General features: G+C 35.5%; 2 protein-coding genes and 1 long non-coding RNA gene across 3 annotated transcripts; 1 reads left to right on the forward strand and 2 right to left on the reverse strand.

The window, feature by feature from the left end:
* The first annotated feature begins 3,647 nt into the window (after positions 1 to 3,647).
* LOC148270416 (uncharacterized) lies at positions 3,648 to 4,527 on the forward strand. Its single transcript, XR_015819677.1, has 2 exons — positions 3,648 to 4,201; positions 4,268 to 4,527. It is a non-coding gene; the product is annotated as an uncharacterized LOC148270416 (long non-coding RNA).
* Positions 4,528 to 6,358: 1,831 nt separating this feature from the next.
* On the reverse strand, positions 6,359 to 10,486 carry LOC110807306 (oligopeptide transporter 2-like). The gene is made up of 6 exons (XM_022032405.2): positions 9,846 to 10,486; positions 9,651 to 9,748; positions 8,685 to 9,248; positions 8,173 to 8,425; positions 7,639 to 7,821; positions 6,359 to 7,064 (listed from the first exon to the last, which is right to left on the reverse strand). The coding sequence occupies exons 1-6, from the start codon at positions 10,341 to 10,343 to the stop codon at positions 6,447 to 6,449; spliced, it is 2,214 nt and encodes a 737-aa protein (XP_021888097.1). The 5' UTR covers positions 10,344 to 10,486; the 3' UTR covers positions 6,359 to 6,446.
* Positions 10,487 to 12,324: 1,838 nt separating this feature from the next.
* Positions 12,325 to 15,776, reverse strand: LOC110807310 (oligopeptide transporter 4-like). The gene is made up of 6 exons (XM_022032409.2): positions 15,184 to 15,776; positions 14,835 to 14,932; positions 13,755 to 14,330; positions 13,391 to 13,643; positions 13,127 to 13,309; positions 12,325 to 13,056 (listed from the first exon to the last, which is right to left on the reverse strand). Exons 1-6 carry the CDS (start codon positions 15,703 to 15,705, stop codon positions 12,430 to 12,432), a joined length of 2,259 nt encoding a protein of 752 aa, XP_021888101.2. The 5' UTR covers positions 15,706 to 15,776; the 3' UTR covers positions 12,325 to 12,429.
* Positions 15,777 to 15,940: the final 164 nt, after the last annotated feature.

Raw genomic sequence — 15,940 nt, forward strand, 5'->3', positions numbered from 1 at the left:
ACACTTGGAGGAGAGATTTAGCGTTTGAGAAAGGCGACCAGGTGTTCCTCAAGGTCACCACTTTCAAGGGAATTAGTAGGTTTGGAAGGAGGGAAAAACTGAACCCCCGATTCATTGGACCATTCGAAATCTTAGACAGGATTGATACTGTCGCCTACAGACTAGTACTACCTCCAGAGTTTTCTAAGGTCCACAATGTATTTCATGTGTCCATGCTACGCAAGTACAACTCTGACCCCTCTCATGTCGTGGCCCACGAACCCCTCCCACTCCAAGAGGACTTATCCTATGAGGAAGTACCAGTCGGCATTACTGATCGAAAGAATATATTGCTCTGCAACCAGAAAATATCCTTTGTAAAGGTCGTGTGGCAGAACCACATACCAAGGGAGGCTACATAGGAGCTAGAATCAGATTTTAGAACCCAATACCCCCATTTTTTTGATCAAGAGTAAGAGGCAAATTTGAGGGACCAAATTTTTTTAAGGGGGAGAGTTGTAACACCTCAACCCTTTTCTTTTCTTTTTTTTTTTTAATTTTTATTATTATTTTATTTTAATTTTTATGTAATAATATATGGTTTTAATTTAATTTAATTTATTTAAATAGAAATAATAATAATAATAATAACAATAATAAAAGGGGTAAAATTTATTTAGAGATTTAATTGAAAATAATTTTAGAAAAAAAAGGTGAAAATTTGGGTTCTGGGGTATTTTTGAAAAGAAAATTAAAAATTAGGGGTCAAAATATAATTTAAAAAAATTGCACCACGTCAGCAGCCCGGTCAGCAGTCCCGGCCAACCAGTACACGCCGCGTGGTAGAGATGCTGACGCGGGAGGCCACGCGGAAGGGAGCCACGTGGGCAATCCGTGTGCGCACGATCGAATGGTTGAGATCCGTTCTAGTACGCACGAACAGCCCAGATAAAAAACACGAACAGACGGCCCAGATTGTACGCACAGACGACCCATATTGAATCACGCACGGACGGTCCAGATTGCATCACGATGAATGGCTCAGATTCATTTTCTATTTAATCGCAATCGGACGACCCAGATTGAATTGCGATAGATGGCTCAGATTAAAAGCGGATGGTTATAAATAATCTCATCCGCACCCAAACCCTAACCCTAGCCACTAGAGCCCCTCACTGGAGAAGATAGCCCAGCCGCCGGGAAGCCGACCGCCGCCGCACTGGAGAAATTTTCGACCGTCAAACAAGGTAAAAATTCTCCCATTGTCTCAGAATTCGATGCTGAACCCTCCTATGACTAAATCGGAGCAAAAACACCAGCCAATTGGCCGGAAAACGACGTCGAAGCCCAGCGGCGCCACCGCAGGTTTTCTCATTTTTTACCTCCGATGAGGCCCTTCCTGATTCCCGTTCGATATAATTTTTCTACCATTGTGACCATCGTTCCCTCTGCAGGTTGATCGAAGCAAAATACCAAATCGCGACTCGAGCCGGAGGAGTCGCCGCACCAGAGAGTCCCATCGTTGGTAAGTTTTGGTTTTCAGTATTTTTTGGGTCCACCGAGGGCCCTAGGGGTGTTTTCTCACAGGAACCAATGTAAGTTTGGCTGAATTCGGCCAAAAACGGCTGAAAACAGCCAACCTGAGGCGGATCGCCGCCACTCGCGGCGGCATCGTCGCTGGAGCATGGCGGAGCCGCTGTGCCAGAATTCTGAAATTGGCCGAATAGGCCTTGAGTCTGATTTTTGAGTTATTTGGGACATGTGTAGGTACCATAAGCGCGTTTCAGTTCTCCAAAAAAAAAATTCAGGGAATCCAGGGACTGCCCGTATGCGCAGTGAAAATCCAGTTTTCGACGTCGAATTAGATAAGGACCCTTCACCCTATTTCCTATCACGGGTTTAAAGTCTAATAAATGATAAAACTAAATTAAATAGATATGCATAATTTATTACAATTGCTAATGGAGCCCGAACCGGACATATTTCTCTGTCAATTCTTGTTTGATTTATTTTACAGTTTAAATGCAGTATGGTATCTGGTTTATTTATTCTATGGTTTTGAATGCATGAATCACTGTTTACTTTACGACTGTTTGATTTTGTGAATCTAAGATATACTTGCCTTGTTGGATGCACGTTGCTTGTTTAAGTATTCATCTTTGAATGGGTAACGGAGACTAAGGAAAAAAAAGGAAATGGGTGTGAATTGATAATTGGATAAGATGACAGCCTCACTAAATATCCTGGGAGATGGTGGACGGACCGAGTCCATAGAGAACCTACCCTACCGGGAATGTTGTCTCATACCAAATGGGGTATGGAGATTTTAAATATTTTGGCGCTCATACCGGACGGAGTATGGGGACGACCATGGAAATTAAGTTTGTTAAGGGAAGGGTTCATGTATAGTGGGGACCCCTATGGATCCCTATGGATACTAGTAGGCTGATGAAAAGGGGGCAACTGTTGTTTGATGATTGAAATATAAAAGTATGACATGTGCTATGTTACAGATTTTGTATGAATTCATGATATCTATGATGTTGTTGTTTCCATGTATTGTTTTTATAAATCCCACTAAGGTAAGTATATGGTAAATAGTTTTATTATTGATAAATGAATCTATTCAAAATTGGTGCTCTATTGGTTGTTTTTGGTTTTCTACCAACCTTTACTTCTGTGACAGTGATATAGTGTGATGTCTTTACTAGGCTAGTGTAGCTCATTCCTTACTTAACCATTTCAGATCAGGAGGACTTGGTTCTCGAGCCCGATCAACAAGAAGACGACGAGTAGATGTCTAGATGTTTATTAGTTTCTTTATAGTCTTTCATTTCTAATATTTCCTTTAGAGGACTTATTTTTTTATATTGTTAGTACGTTTAAGTTATTGTGTAAGAGATATTAATCAGAACCTTTTATTTTGCTTCCGCACTCATATTCTTTATATACATTTTTTTTTTAAATTTTTGGGGTCGTTACATAATACACATAGCATGTCGTACATAATTATTCACGTATTTCTTTTTATCAATATGTTCTTATCAATCTATTCTTATCAATTCATATACACACAAAATATGCACATACACAATTTATACACATTATTTATAATTTCTAAGCACAATGCTACGTTTTTGTATAGAACCAACCCAATTCTTAAATTAAGAAAAATCTCTAGACAACTCAGAGCAAAAAAAAATTATGCAGAAAACTATAGAAGATACTTGGAGTTCGAGACAAGTGACCGTGTGTTCCTCAAAATGTCACCAATCAAGGACATTATGAGATTTGGGAAGAAAGGTAAATTAAGTCTCTGCTTTATTAGACCATTTTGATGGTTACGGTATTCTGCCAACATCATTCTCCAACAGAGGCTACTTAGGAAACTGACGACTCGATGCATACTCGATATCCTCACTTGTTTTAAAGTTGTAATGAAATTTAAATGACCAAATTTTTATGAGGGATGAATGATTGTAATATCCGACCCCAATTAAATGTAAATTATGTGTGAAAATAATTCAAGGGGTTATAAATTAGTAAATAAAAATAAAAGAATTAAAATTTTAAGATAAAATTCATTAAATTAAGGCTTTAAGGGTTTAATTGAAGGAGTTTTCAAAAATTAGAGGGGTTTTTTTTTTATAGATTTTAAGGACCTAACTGAATACATCTACAAAAATGGACCAAAATTGCAATTATTGAAACATGGAAATGGTGGTAGGAAATGGACAGTCAGAATTAGACCGTCTGAGGCCAATCCAACGGCTTTGAATAGCGGACGATCGAATGGACCAAATTAGATCTGACAAGATCGAACGACTGGGAATTGAGTATTTAAGGAAACCCATTTATGGTTTTCCCTCATTTCGAAGAAGAGCAGCCGAAATTGAAAGAGTGACGACCAAAGTCAAGAGAAAGGGAGGAGTCGTGTTGAGCCGAGAGGGAAGATAAGAAGAAGAAAAAAAAAAGAGAAAAGTAAGCAGCCGAGCCTGAGAGTAAGAAGGACATAGAGAACGATAGTCCGACAGGGAGGAGGCGAGAACAGAAGAGGAAAAGAAGTGGGAAGAAAAGGAAAGAGAGCACAACCAGAGAGTTCGCGCACAAGAAAACTGGAAGAAGAAGAAGAGAAACGTTGCGGAGGCTCTAAACCAAAAAAGGAAAAGGAAGTGACGAGCTTGAAGTTGTTCGGGCTTCCACAATACCGAACTTCAACCAGGTGAGTCCCTTTTTCCTCTTTAGTCATGGGTTTTCGATGGGAGTGTGTACTAACGTATGTGTGTAGGTTTCGGGAGCTAGAGTGCTCATGTTGACATGGTGAACTGAAGAGTGGTCCATTGGGTGCCAGAATCCAAGTGTTCACAGTGAGGTTTGGACCCCGCAAATTGCAAGCGATTTAGCCTTTTTAGTTTCCGATTTAAGATTATTAATCATGTTATGAACCCATATTGTACTTGTGGTTGAATCCGGTATTGCAGGATGTTTTACAAAAGAGTTTTGTAAGTATCGCATATTTTGAATCTAAGTTACGTATTTTGAATTATAGACATGCATATTATTGATTTGTGCGTGTTTGAGCATAGAACAAGTACTATATTGATATACTGAGAAGAACATAAACTTGGACATTGTTTAGGCAGTGTGAACCTTTCCTGACGGAGTTCAGAACATTTAATCTGTGATGGTTGTATACATATACTCCTGTGAATTGCATGATTGTGATGTGACCTAGCATGAAAAAGAACTAGAAATTCGAGAGTTGTGATAAGAATGAAATAAAACTGTAAAATAAAATTATTGTATTTGAGGAAATAAATGAGTGAAATTAGTAGATAAAAAGAAATGTTATTAATTGGGAAATAATAAAAGAAATATAAGAATAAATAAAATATTTTAAGAAATTAATTAAAATAAGAATTAAGTAGTTTAACTGAATAGAAGAAATTTGATAACAGATTTAGAAAATGAGTGAATATGAGCGAAATAGTGTATATCTTACTTGTTTAGTTTGAATCAATGAGCGAATGATGCGTCTATAGCTGAAGTTCAGTGGTTATGGTGAACTGCACATGGATAGCTTTATGAAACCTAATTCAAATGTAGATAGGTGTTTGTGAATGTGTGGGTCACCTAGCAAACGTACTTATTGTACAAATATGAGAGTTTGTGTGTGCTATCCATGTGATAGGGAGATCATTTTCGCTTATACTCGATGATGATATAAACGACATCGCACAATAAAATCTTAAATTTGATATTCCGAGTGTAGATATATTATTTTGAGTGTATTTATAATATTTGACTGTACATATGATATTTTGAGTGTATTTGTGATATTTCGAACTTGTAATAATATTAAAGTATAAAAATATATTCGAATGTAATTATGATGTTCAAGTGAAATGTGTGAAACTTTGATAGAAAAATTAATTGTGAATAATAAGTAAATTATGAAGTATAAGATTGTGAAGTTAGAAACATTATGAAAATAAGTTTCAATTTGAAAAATATCAATATTGCATTTGTTTCATGTTTGCATGTGTTTGCATGATGTCTGATTTGAGTCTTGGAATAATGGAAATGCTTACTGAGTTGGTAAAACTCATTAAATTTTATCATAATATTCTCAGAATAGAAAGATTCAGAGCAGCTATTGGATGAGTAAGATGCAAAGGTGTTATGATCAGTGTGTATTTTGTTCTTATTTTGGTTATCGCATCGTTTTGTTAAACTCTATATTTTAACCTTATGTTTTGTGTATATAAATATTGTATATATTATAAAGGATGTTTTGTTTTATATAATTTAATTTTGAGCTGCTTATATGTATGAATTGTAGATCCCATTAACTTGAAAATGATATAAATATGTTTATGTCTCGTTATTGGGACTCGAGACATTACATTATTATTTATTATTTTATTTATAAACATCTATTTTACTATTCACTGTGAATCCAGGAATCAAATATATACATTTATATTTTTTAAAGATATTTTTTTTAATTAAAAACTAAAACTTACTTTTAGAGGAGATAAAAAATAATCAATAGTCTAACAGTTCTTGGTTTCTTAAGGCCATGTTTTAAACAATAATTTTTACGGAATTCATTTAAAAATTTACCATAGTTCAACTTGGGGATGGACATTTTATAAGAAAATAATAAAATTTATATCTTAATTACTCGCTAAACTAAGTTAATTACACAAATTTTTAGATTTCTTATAAACACATAACCTTAAGATAAATGTATTCTTAATCAAATTTAGCCTTCAGTTTTTATGGTCCTCTCAATTTTAAGTCCTAACACAGTTTATCATCAGTCAATTCTAATCAATGGAATAGCAAAGAACTTCTCCTTACAATTACTGATAGAGAGAGAAAAAAAAGAAAAAAGAAAATAGAATTAAAAATTCGTGGTATTGAATCCTATAAAACACAAGCCATGAAACTGAAGATGAAAATTAAAAGGAAGGACAATCAGGATTAACAACTCCCTTAGCTGTGGGACATCTGGCGATATCACAATGCTCACCTCCTGTCCCCCACCAGGTTAGGCCTACTTCCTGCGTTGACAAAGTGAAATAGAGCAACACCCCCATGAAAGCTAATCCAGCATCCAGTGCTGCAGACAGAACATAGTTGTATCTTTGCCACCAACTCTTCCTGTACTTAAACACGAAATAATTGAAAGCAATCCCAACAACAATCCAGCAGTTGAAGTTCACTGCTGTGGCAGGAGGCATGGCGGCAGTCGAGCCTAAAAGAACAGGCAGATTGATCTTTGAAATCCAGTGTGCTTGGCTGGGGAGAGCTTTGGAGACGAGCCAAACGACAAGAGGTCCCAGTGCACCACCGAGGAAGAACCAGTTGAGAGCTGAGTAGTTGCCAAGACTGCCGAAGATCCTTTTAGGTCCGACCAGTCCCCAGATTACGGATGCGTCAAAGAAGACCCGATCGCTGGGGCATGTCCAGGGACTGTTTTCAGGTAGGAGATTAATTTGGCAAATGTTCTCCACAGTGCCCAGCAGAAACCAGGCTACTGTAATGTTGATAGTTCCAGCTACTATGGTTCCTATGAACTGTTCAAGAACACCAAAAGAATATACTTGAGAAGTCACTTTTGGAGCATGATAAATTTTCCAATTCAGCAAGATTACTGTACTGACGATTTTCAAACCAATAGCTTCATAACCTTATATAAATGGACAAAAATACAGCACAAACAAAAATTTTCTACTACAATTTATTTGGTCCACAAATAACACCACTAACTAATAATACTCCCGGGGACTAGTAAGTTGCATCAAATTTCACTAATTATCAGTCTTTTTACCGTCTGTAAAAATTTATCTATCTCCTATAGAGAATACTAATCAGTACTTTTGTACCAGTATGGTAAAGCACTTTAAGCAAACACTACATAGTAAAACGTGGATTTGCAAGAAATGAATTTAGTCCTCATCAAGCATGTCTCGTTAAAAACCCGAGTTTCAGATTTTATCACACTTTCTTTTCTAATGTCTATGTCTACACTTGTATATACACCAGAACAGGATAAGTTCCATTGAGAATGTTTGTCATGGAGCATGACTTCTTGCCTGAACAATCTTGTGTCCTCGTTCAACAGACAAAAGGGCATTTTTTAAGTCATACCTGGACTAAAAACATTGATCTTGGTGGGATCTTCATGTAATGGCCAAGCTTGAAATCATTCAGAAAGGAGACTGCCTGTGCCATGCTTATGTACCCATAAGTTTTGAAGCAGACATTGGCTATAGGTCTTCCAGGTAATATAACACCCATGATATACTCTGTAATGATGTTTAATCCCGGCATCTGGCAGGTCGTGTTAAAAAAAAAGCAGAATGTTTAGACTTCAAATTAACTAAATATATTAATCTAAATATGCGTATACTATTTGATTTCTGAAATTTAAAACTTGAATTCTTTGACAGGGAGAATTCAATTTCAACTTTCAATATGAGAGACTCTCAAAGATGATAATGGTGGTACATATTTTAGTAACACATATTAAGACAAATATGAAAATTAGAACCAGCAATTGGCTGATAAAAATTAAACCCTAATTAAACAAAATGCAGAGCCAGTCAAATACTTCTGCAAAAATAACTATACATCTAGCATTTATTGAATAACTAATACTGTTCATCAATGGAAGCCCTTTACCTGATTGGTTGTGGCTGTTATAATGCTGACAGGAAGAGTGAAAATTAAAGCAAGGCCAGCAGCAAATACCAGTCCCCACCATGGCATTTGGATTTCATTTTTCATGAAAATGGATAGCACAAGAGACAGTACAATTGACACTGCAAGCAACACATGGAACCACCAGTCTGGTATGTTCTTGTATCTCTTCATTAACTTTGTGTGAATATCGATCTTCCCCTTCGTCGAAGCTCGAAATTGCTGAATGATCTCTCTGTCCATCAATCCGATCTCGTGTCAACTTTTGATTATTGTGTTTGGTTCAATTTTCATTTTGATCGTTTTCAAATCCTAAGTTTAGTCCTTATATCAATTTCTAAATTTAAATTCTTATACTTAAATGACAAGTAACAAAAAATTTAAGCTAAATGATAAGTAAAGCATAGACTAATTGAATTATGAATATTAGAAGTAACATAAGAATTTTGATTGTGAATGAAGTGAGCAGTAACTAAAAGCGATTGATAACTCACTTTCCATTAAACAAGGCGACATGAGTGAGTGTAGATATAATGGCTGCAAATCCAATTCCATAAGTGAGAGAAAAAAAGACACTGAGGTTAATTCGGCCTTGCTGCTCGTAAGCCGGAATGTCAATCTCAAACTTGTCGTTGACAATGGCGGTAACATTATAAACCTGTCCATCAGCATCGAAGAGCTCCGACGAGAAAATGGGGAACTTGTGGGCATCGTAGAGGTTTACGCCCCAGTAGGCCAAGGGAAGAACCGCATATATGACGATTATATAGCCAACAAGCACATTAACAATGGCGAAGAAAGGAGTGATTAGCGGACTGCCGAGATAGGAAGATATGACAGCCCAGTCAATGGCGAAGGCGCCGAGGCCGAGTCCGTCCATGCCGGAGCCTATCTGCTGGGCGGTGACCGATTTGGGATATAGCCAACACACCCAGGAGATGGCGGATAGTGTCGAGAAGAGATAGCCGGGGAAGACGTACCAGGAAAAGCTGCAGATCAGAGCTATCAAGAAGAATTTGCCTCGGGACATACGAGCACTATCTTTCTCGTGTAAAGCCCTGTTAGTGTCACACAGTTGATGCTATTAAATTCTGATATCATAATTAATTAAAATTTAAAGAAAAAAAATTATAATTATTCTTCATTTTTAATTTTTTTAATTTTAATTATGTCAAAAAAAGAGAATATATTTTCTCTTTCATTGTCTTAAGCAAATCATCTTTTCGTTTCTACAAATATTAAGTAAAGGTTCAAGATATGCCTCAAGCGTAATTATAGTATATAAACTATTCTAATTACAATAATCCTTCGTGAAATTACAAGTCAAACCCTTTTGACTCAGACTCTGGCTCTTGTCATGAGTCCCCCATACTGGATATTAATCAGTGAACCAAAAATAAAAGTCAAAACGACAATTGTTCTCCTCTGACAGCTGATAAAACGACATGCCCAATATTTACCTGAAAAGAGAGACCTGAACCAGACTACCGGGCCACCACATTTCTGGAGGGTCCACCACGAACCTTCTCATAATCCCGGCCCACCCGTAGCCCAAAACCTGCTCCACAACCCGGTTACAAGTCAGCCCGAGTCTGAAATTTATAGCAATTACAGGTGAATGAAGAAGGGAATTAGAGGGAGAGAAAACAGAGGACCTGAGTAGTGATGACGAGAATCCAACTAGCATGAAAACTGATGCTTCTGTGATAAAAGGCCTTGATAATATTCACAATGCCTACACCATAGGCGGTACCAGACCCGAACGCAGCCCCGGCATTAGCGAAGATGGATATCAAGACGTGTTCCTTGATGTTAAACGGACCCGGGTTCAGTGAGAACTTTCGGTTCCCAAACCCGGGTATCCGAAATGTGGTTGACGGAAGTACGCTGGCCATGAACTTGCCGATGGGCAACGTGGCGACCTGTACGGAGATCATGGTTATGGTGAGCGGCTGCGTACGGTAAGCGAAGAAGGTGTTGAGAAAAGAAAGGAGGCAGCAGGAGAGAATGCCGAGAACCCACATGCGAAACGTGTAGACTGGCAGAGATGGATCGTCCGTGTTCGAAACGGTGAGGTTCACTTCCTCAATAGGAGAATTTTCTTCTTCGTCGTCCATGGCGCTGGCTTGGAATTGCATCTCGAAAGGAGACATGGCGAAGGGCCAGAGTTTGCGAGGAGGAAAAATAAACTGTTTTGTGGTGTGGTTATCAATGGAGACCGATGATGAGAAGAGGGGCGGGGGATCTGGAGAATCTGTTACGTTTGGGGTTTATAAATTGTATTTATTCCTCGCCTTTTTCAAATTATATTACGTGGAATCTTTATTAAAAATAGCAGAATCTTTGGATTTTTAGGGGAAATAAATTTATTAATTACAGATAGATTTATTGCTTTCTAAATTTAATCTATCTTTATACTACCATAATGATATCTGTTAATTGCAGTTTAACGAAAATTCTTTTTCATAGAAAATTATTATTTTTTAATAACATAATTTAATGACGTAAAGCACCAAGTTCCCTTCATGACCCGACAAAAAATCACATAGTTACTTATTTTGATTAAATGCATAATTAACATCCTATAAAAATTTGATTAAAATAAAATTAGGAAATAAATATAATTTTAACCTCTTTAATTTTGATCTGGCTTTAGGTAAGATTTGAATTGAAAATCAATTTTGGGTAATGTGACAGCAATGTCCTTGACTTGGCAAATTAATTATTGACCTCTAATAAATTCATAGGCTCCAGATGTTTTAATAGCTGTAAAAAACATTCTTGCCATTTTTACTAACAGTAATTCTAAGAGTTAATCTTTTCCATAACATAAGCAAAAATCCAGCTATTAAACATCTTGACTAATTAATACTTCCTATTATTTACTTTTAATAAATTATCTGTTAACTAATATGATATTTTTATTAATAAATTCATAATTAATTTATGAATAAGTATTAACACAAATATGAGTTTATTCATAATATTTTTTTTGTGCTCTCAAATACTAAATAATTATTTTTTTTATAAAAATATAAATTAAACAATAAAATCCATAAATGATATTTCCAACTCTTGACTATCTACCTTTTTCTTTTTTTAAATTTAGGATGTTGACTTGTCATTAACAATTTATCCCTGAAAATAATAGCAAAAGTTTCGTTTTCTTTCTCTGGGCAAGAATGATATATTATTTCTGTAAAACACAACATATATATATATATATATATAGGTGATTATCGGACTTGATTCTTTGCATCTTGGTGTTTCTAATTCTGTTCTTTCTTTGTACATATATGTATATATATTGTTTTAACTTTTGATTTTTGTATTTCTTCTTAAGGAAAATTGAATAAAACCCTTGAATTAATCTCAACCATATATATAAGAAAGACAGTTGTTACAATGATGGGGAATTTAATTTATACACGATGAATGCCATTTTTAGTCTTTCAATTCATGTGCCTATGGAACTTTAAATCCAATAAGCATTAATTTCTTTGATTCATCGTCATACTATGGCGCATCATGCATGATTCACTTTATATATAATAACATCACGTGCAAAGCTTATGTCCCAATAACCTAATCTACCTATATATAAGTTAGATTACAACCAAAACAATAATTAAATTCGCCAAATATTTTTGTCTAAAATTTTAGTTTTCAGTCCAATGTGGTTGGAATTATTTCAAATATATATTTTTTATATTAATTTTTTTATTGTCATTTTAAGTATTAATTTATATTAAGTTTCATTCTCTCTTTAAATTTTGCAGAAGTCTTTGATTATTTTATTTTATTTTATTTAAATATATTACTTTATGTCGATTTTAAGCATAAGCATATTTTAACAAACAATTTAATTTAATCTATTCTCGTTCCAGTTTGGTCATTAATTTTAAATCTTTCATCTTCAATCAATTTTATTCTAGTTTGAATTACATGAATACCCTTCATCTATCTGAAGTTTAATTTGTTTTATACAATTGAAAAAAGGTCATCGGTACATAAATTTCAATTGTTTTCTCAAATCTTTATTTTCATTCTTTCCAAAATTCAAATTAATAAAATATATTAACATGTCCTATATATTTATATAGATATACAAACACTTGTGACTGGAGGATTAAATATAGTTAAGATATTTATATATATATATATATGCGCTAATTTATTTATGTGTCGTATACATGGTAAATAATACATACTGGTGGCAGAAAGAAAAATTCGAAGAAGTTAAAAAAGTGGACATCCTTCAACTGCTACACCTTTTGCTGTTGGGCAAATTGCCAGGCCACAATGTTCGGTATCAATGTCCGAACCTGAACCCCACCAGTTCAAGCTCTTGTCCTCAAGTCCCAGCAAGAAGTGAAGCATAACAGCCATGAAGGCAACACCAGCATCCAATGCAGCAGATAAGATATAATTATACTTCTGCCACCATTTCTTTCTGTACCTAAATACAAAGAAATTGAAGATGGCACCCACTAAAATCCAAGAATTATAATTCAATGTGGTTGCTGGGGGGATATAAGCCGTTGCACCCAGAAGTACTGGTAGATTAATTAGTGGAATCCATGAATGGTTAGGGAAGGCTTTGTGCAGGAGCCAAACAAGACAAGGTCCTAAAAGTCCTCCAAGTAAGAACCAGTTTAATGATGAGTATTCTCCTAAAGACCCAAAAATTCTCTTTGGTCCTACTAATCCCCAGATAACAGATGCATCAAAAAACACTTTGTCATTTGGGCATGTCCATGGACTATTTGCTGGAAGAACACTTTTATGGCATATGTTTTCGATAGATTCGAGAAGCCACCATGCTACACTTAGATTGATTGTTCCAGCAACCATTGTCCCGATCAACTGAAATTAAGTAACTTTATCAGTCTAGCTATATTAGTTCTATATAGTGATCCAACTTGATACAATTTACCTGAACCAGGAACATTGATATGGGAGGAATCTTCATGTAATGACCCAACTTGAAATCACTGAGAAATGCAATAGCCTGTGACATGCTCATATATCCATATGTCTTGAAGCAAACATTTGCTATTGGTTTTCCTGGCCATACTACTCCCATTATATACTCTGTAATGATGTTTAAGCCTGGTGTCTACATTAAAAAAAAACAAACTATGACATTCAAAATTTTCAGAAATTAAACTCTTAACACTATAATTAAGTTGTAGATTACTTGATTTGTTGTGGCAGTGATAATGCTGACAGGCAAAGTGAAAATAAATGCGAGCCCGGCTGCAAATATTAATGCCCACCATGGCATCTGTACCTCTTTCTTGAAAAAAATACAGAGAAGTAAGGAAGCAACAATGGTTACAAGAAGTAAAACATAAAACCACCATGAAGGTATGTCTTCATATCTCTTCATTAGTCTCATGTGGACATCCTCTTTTCCCTTAAACGAAGCACGGTATCGATCATATATTTCCCTGTGATCAAATTATAATTAATGTCACATGAAAAATTTTCTTTATCGTGATTAAATTACAATTTATTCAAAAAATTTATAGACAAAATAAATAAATAAAAATAATTATTACCGTCCATAAAATAAAGCGACATGAGAAAGTGTCGAAGCAATGGTAGCAAATCCAAAGCCATATGCCAAAGCGAAAAAGATACTTAAATGGACCCTTCCTTGCTCCTTATATGCTGGAAAATCTAACTCAAACTTCTTATCAACAATCAATGAAATGTTATACAATTGACCTTGTGCTGTGTATAAATCCGTGGAATAAAGGGGAAATGTATTGGCATTATACATATTCATACCCCAGTAACATATTGGAATCACCAGGTAAACAAAGATGACATACCCCACAAAGACATTGGCAATGGCAAAGAAGGGACATACCAAGGGACTAAATAGAAATGAAGCAACAGTTGTCCAGTCCAGAGTAAATGCTCCGACTCCGAGTCCATTAAGACCTGACCCGATTTGTTGAGCAGTGATCGAGTTAGGAAAAGCCCAACAGACCCATGAGATACTTTGAAGGGTTTGGAACAAGTATTGGGGGAATAAGGCCCAACTAAAGCTGCATATGAGTGCGATCAAGAAGAATTTGACTCGAGATAAATGGCGGTTGCCGTCTTTCTCTTCTTTTTCATGCAAAGTCCTGCAAATTTATGTAGGTATAGTATCTTTTTAAAGAGTTAATTAATGTAATTTTTAATCAGTAAGAAATTAAATTGTATGAATTTAGCTCAATCAAATACCGATAATGATATTTTTATTTTTTTAGTGTTCTCTATTTTTTGTTTTTGTTTGTTTATAGATACACATATGCCCGGTATTCAAATGTGTATATTTGGAATAGTTTTCAAGGGAACATTTTACTTAATATAAAATATAAAAAATTTTATTATATTAAACCATAAAATAAAAGCATATTTTGTTTTCATTTTTCAGGGTAATGGAGGGCCAACCCTGGCTTGAATCCAGCCGAATTAAATTAAATAAATCCAATCATATAATACAAAAATAGTGCCATGTACAAAGAGTCATGCAGAATATCAATCCCTCATAGTCATTGCCTTCTATTTTTTTTTTTTTTTAAATTCTTATATAAATAACTATTTTATGAAGTATAAGATATAAATGAGAAAAAAAATTCAGGTACCTGAACAAAGAGATCTGAACGAGGGTACTGGGCCACCACATATGGGCTGGCTCCACCACGTACTTCCTCAGTAGCCCCGCCCAACCATATCCCAATACCTGGAAAACTCATTGCCAATTCGTTCATCCCCTAGTTAGTACCATAGTTTTATAAATATATATATATATAAGAAAAAAACTGTATGGAATTTATAAAAATACATACACATGTATATGCTTTACTACAAAACGAGAAACCATGACGTATATTTTATAAATAATATATGCATTAAAGTATAAGAAATAAAATAAAAAATATCTATATTTTCGGGCAAACACAGAGCAAATAGTTACAGAAATGGAGAAAAAACCTGGGTGGTGACGATAAGTAACCAGGAAGAAAAGAAAGAGATACTCCTCCCATAAAAAGCCTTTATGATATTCACGATACTAACAGCATAAGCAGAACCGCTACCAAAAGCACTTCCAGCGTTCGCAAATATGGTAATCAAAACGTGCTCCTTGATGTTGAACGGCCCCGGGTTGAGGCTGAATTTTCTCGACCCGAAACCCGGAATCCGACACTTCGTTTCGGGAAGAACAGAGGCCATGAACCGTCCGATAGGAAGCGTAGCCACCTGAACTGTGATCTGTGTGATGATGAGCGGCTCCTTCCGGTACGAGAAGAACTGGTTCAAGAAAGAGAGGAGGACGCAGGAGAATAACCCAAGGAACCACATACGAAAAGTCCATACCGGGAGTGCCGGGTCATCGGTTACCGGAACAGTTAAACGGACTTGCTCTATTGGAGATTGCTCGTCGTCGTCTTCCTCCGTTACGGTTTCTTCTGTGATTTTTTTGCTTATTGGTGCTTCTATTTCCATGGTTACCATAAACTAAGAGAAAAAGATTAGAGATAATAAGGGCTTAATAGGGAAGCATGTGGTATGAAACGATGGTGGGTCTTTATACGGTACATTTTGGACGAGAAACTATTTGGAATTTTTTTAAGGTTTTTCCACCTGGCTGGATTCTGTATTCCAGCTTAAGATTCCGGATTCTAAACTTTTGAGTGGAATTAAGTATATTTTATTAATTAGATAATATACAAGTACAAATTATATATAA

Source organism: Carica papaya, chromosome 1 (assembly GCF_054855325.1).
Source record: "Carica papaya isolate Zhongbai chromosome 1, ASM5485532v1, whole genome shotgun sequence".
Lineage (NCBI taxonomy): Eukaryota > Viridiplantae > Streptophyta > Magnoliopsida > Brassicales > Caricaceae > Carica > Carica papaya.

Bases quoted from the DNA above. Each gene is read 5' to 3' on its own strand.
- LOC110807306 (XM_022032405.2), bottom strand. From the start codon at position 10,343: ATGTCTCCTTTCGAGATGCAATTCCAAGCCAGCGCCATGGACGACGAA. The intron at 9,749-9,845 runs GTCCTCTGTTTT...GTTGTGGAGCAG, and splicing joins TTCTCGTCATCACTACTCAG to GTTTTGGGCTACGGGTGGGC. The intron at 7,065-7,638 runs GTATGACTTAAA...GTTCTTGAACAG, and splicing joins GATCAATGTTTTTAGTCCAG to TTCATAGGAACCATAGTAGC.
- LOC110807310 (XM_022032409.2), bottom strand. From the start codon at position 15,705: ATGGTAACCATGGAAATAGAAGCACCAATAAGCAAAAAAATCACAGAA. The intron at 13,644-13,754 runs GTAATAATTATT...ATTTGATCACAG, and splicing joins GTCGCTTTATTTTATGGACG to GGAAATATATGATCGATACC. The intron at 13,310-13,390 runs GTAATCTACAAC...TTTTTAATGTAG, and splicing joins TCACTGCCACAACAAATCAA to ACACCAGGCTTAAACATCAT.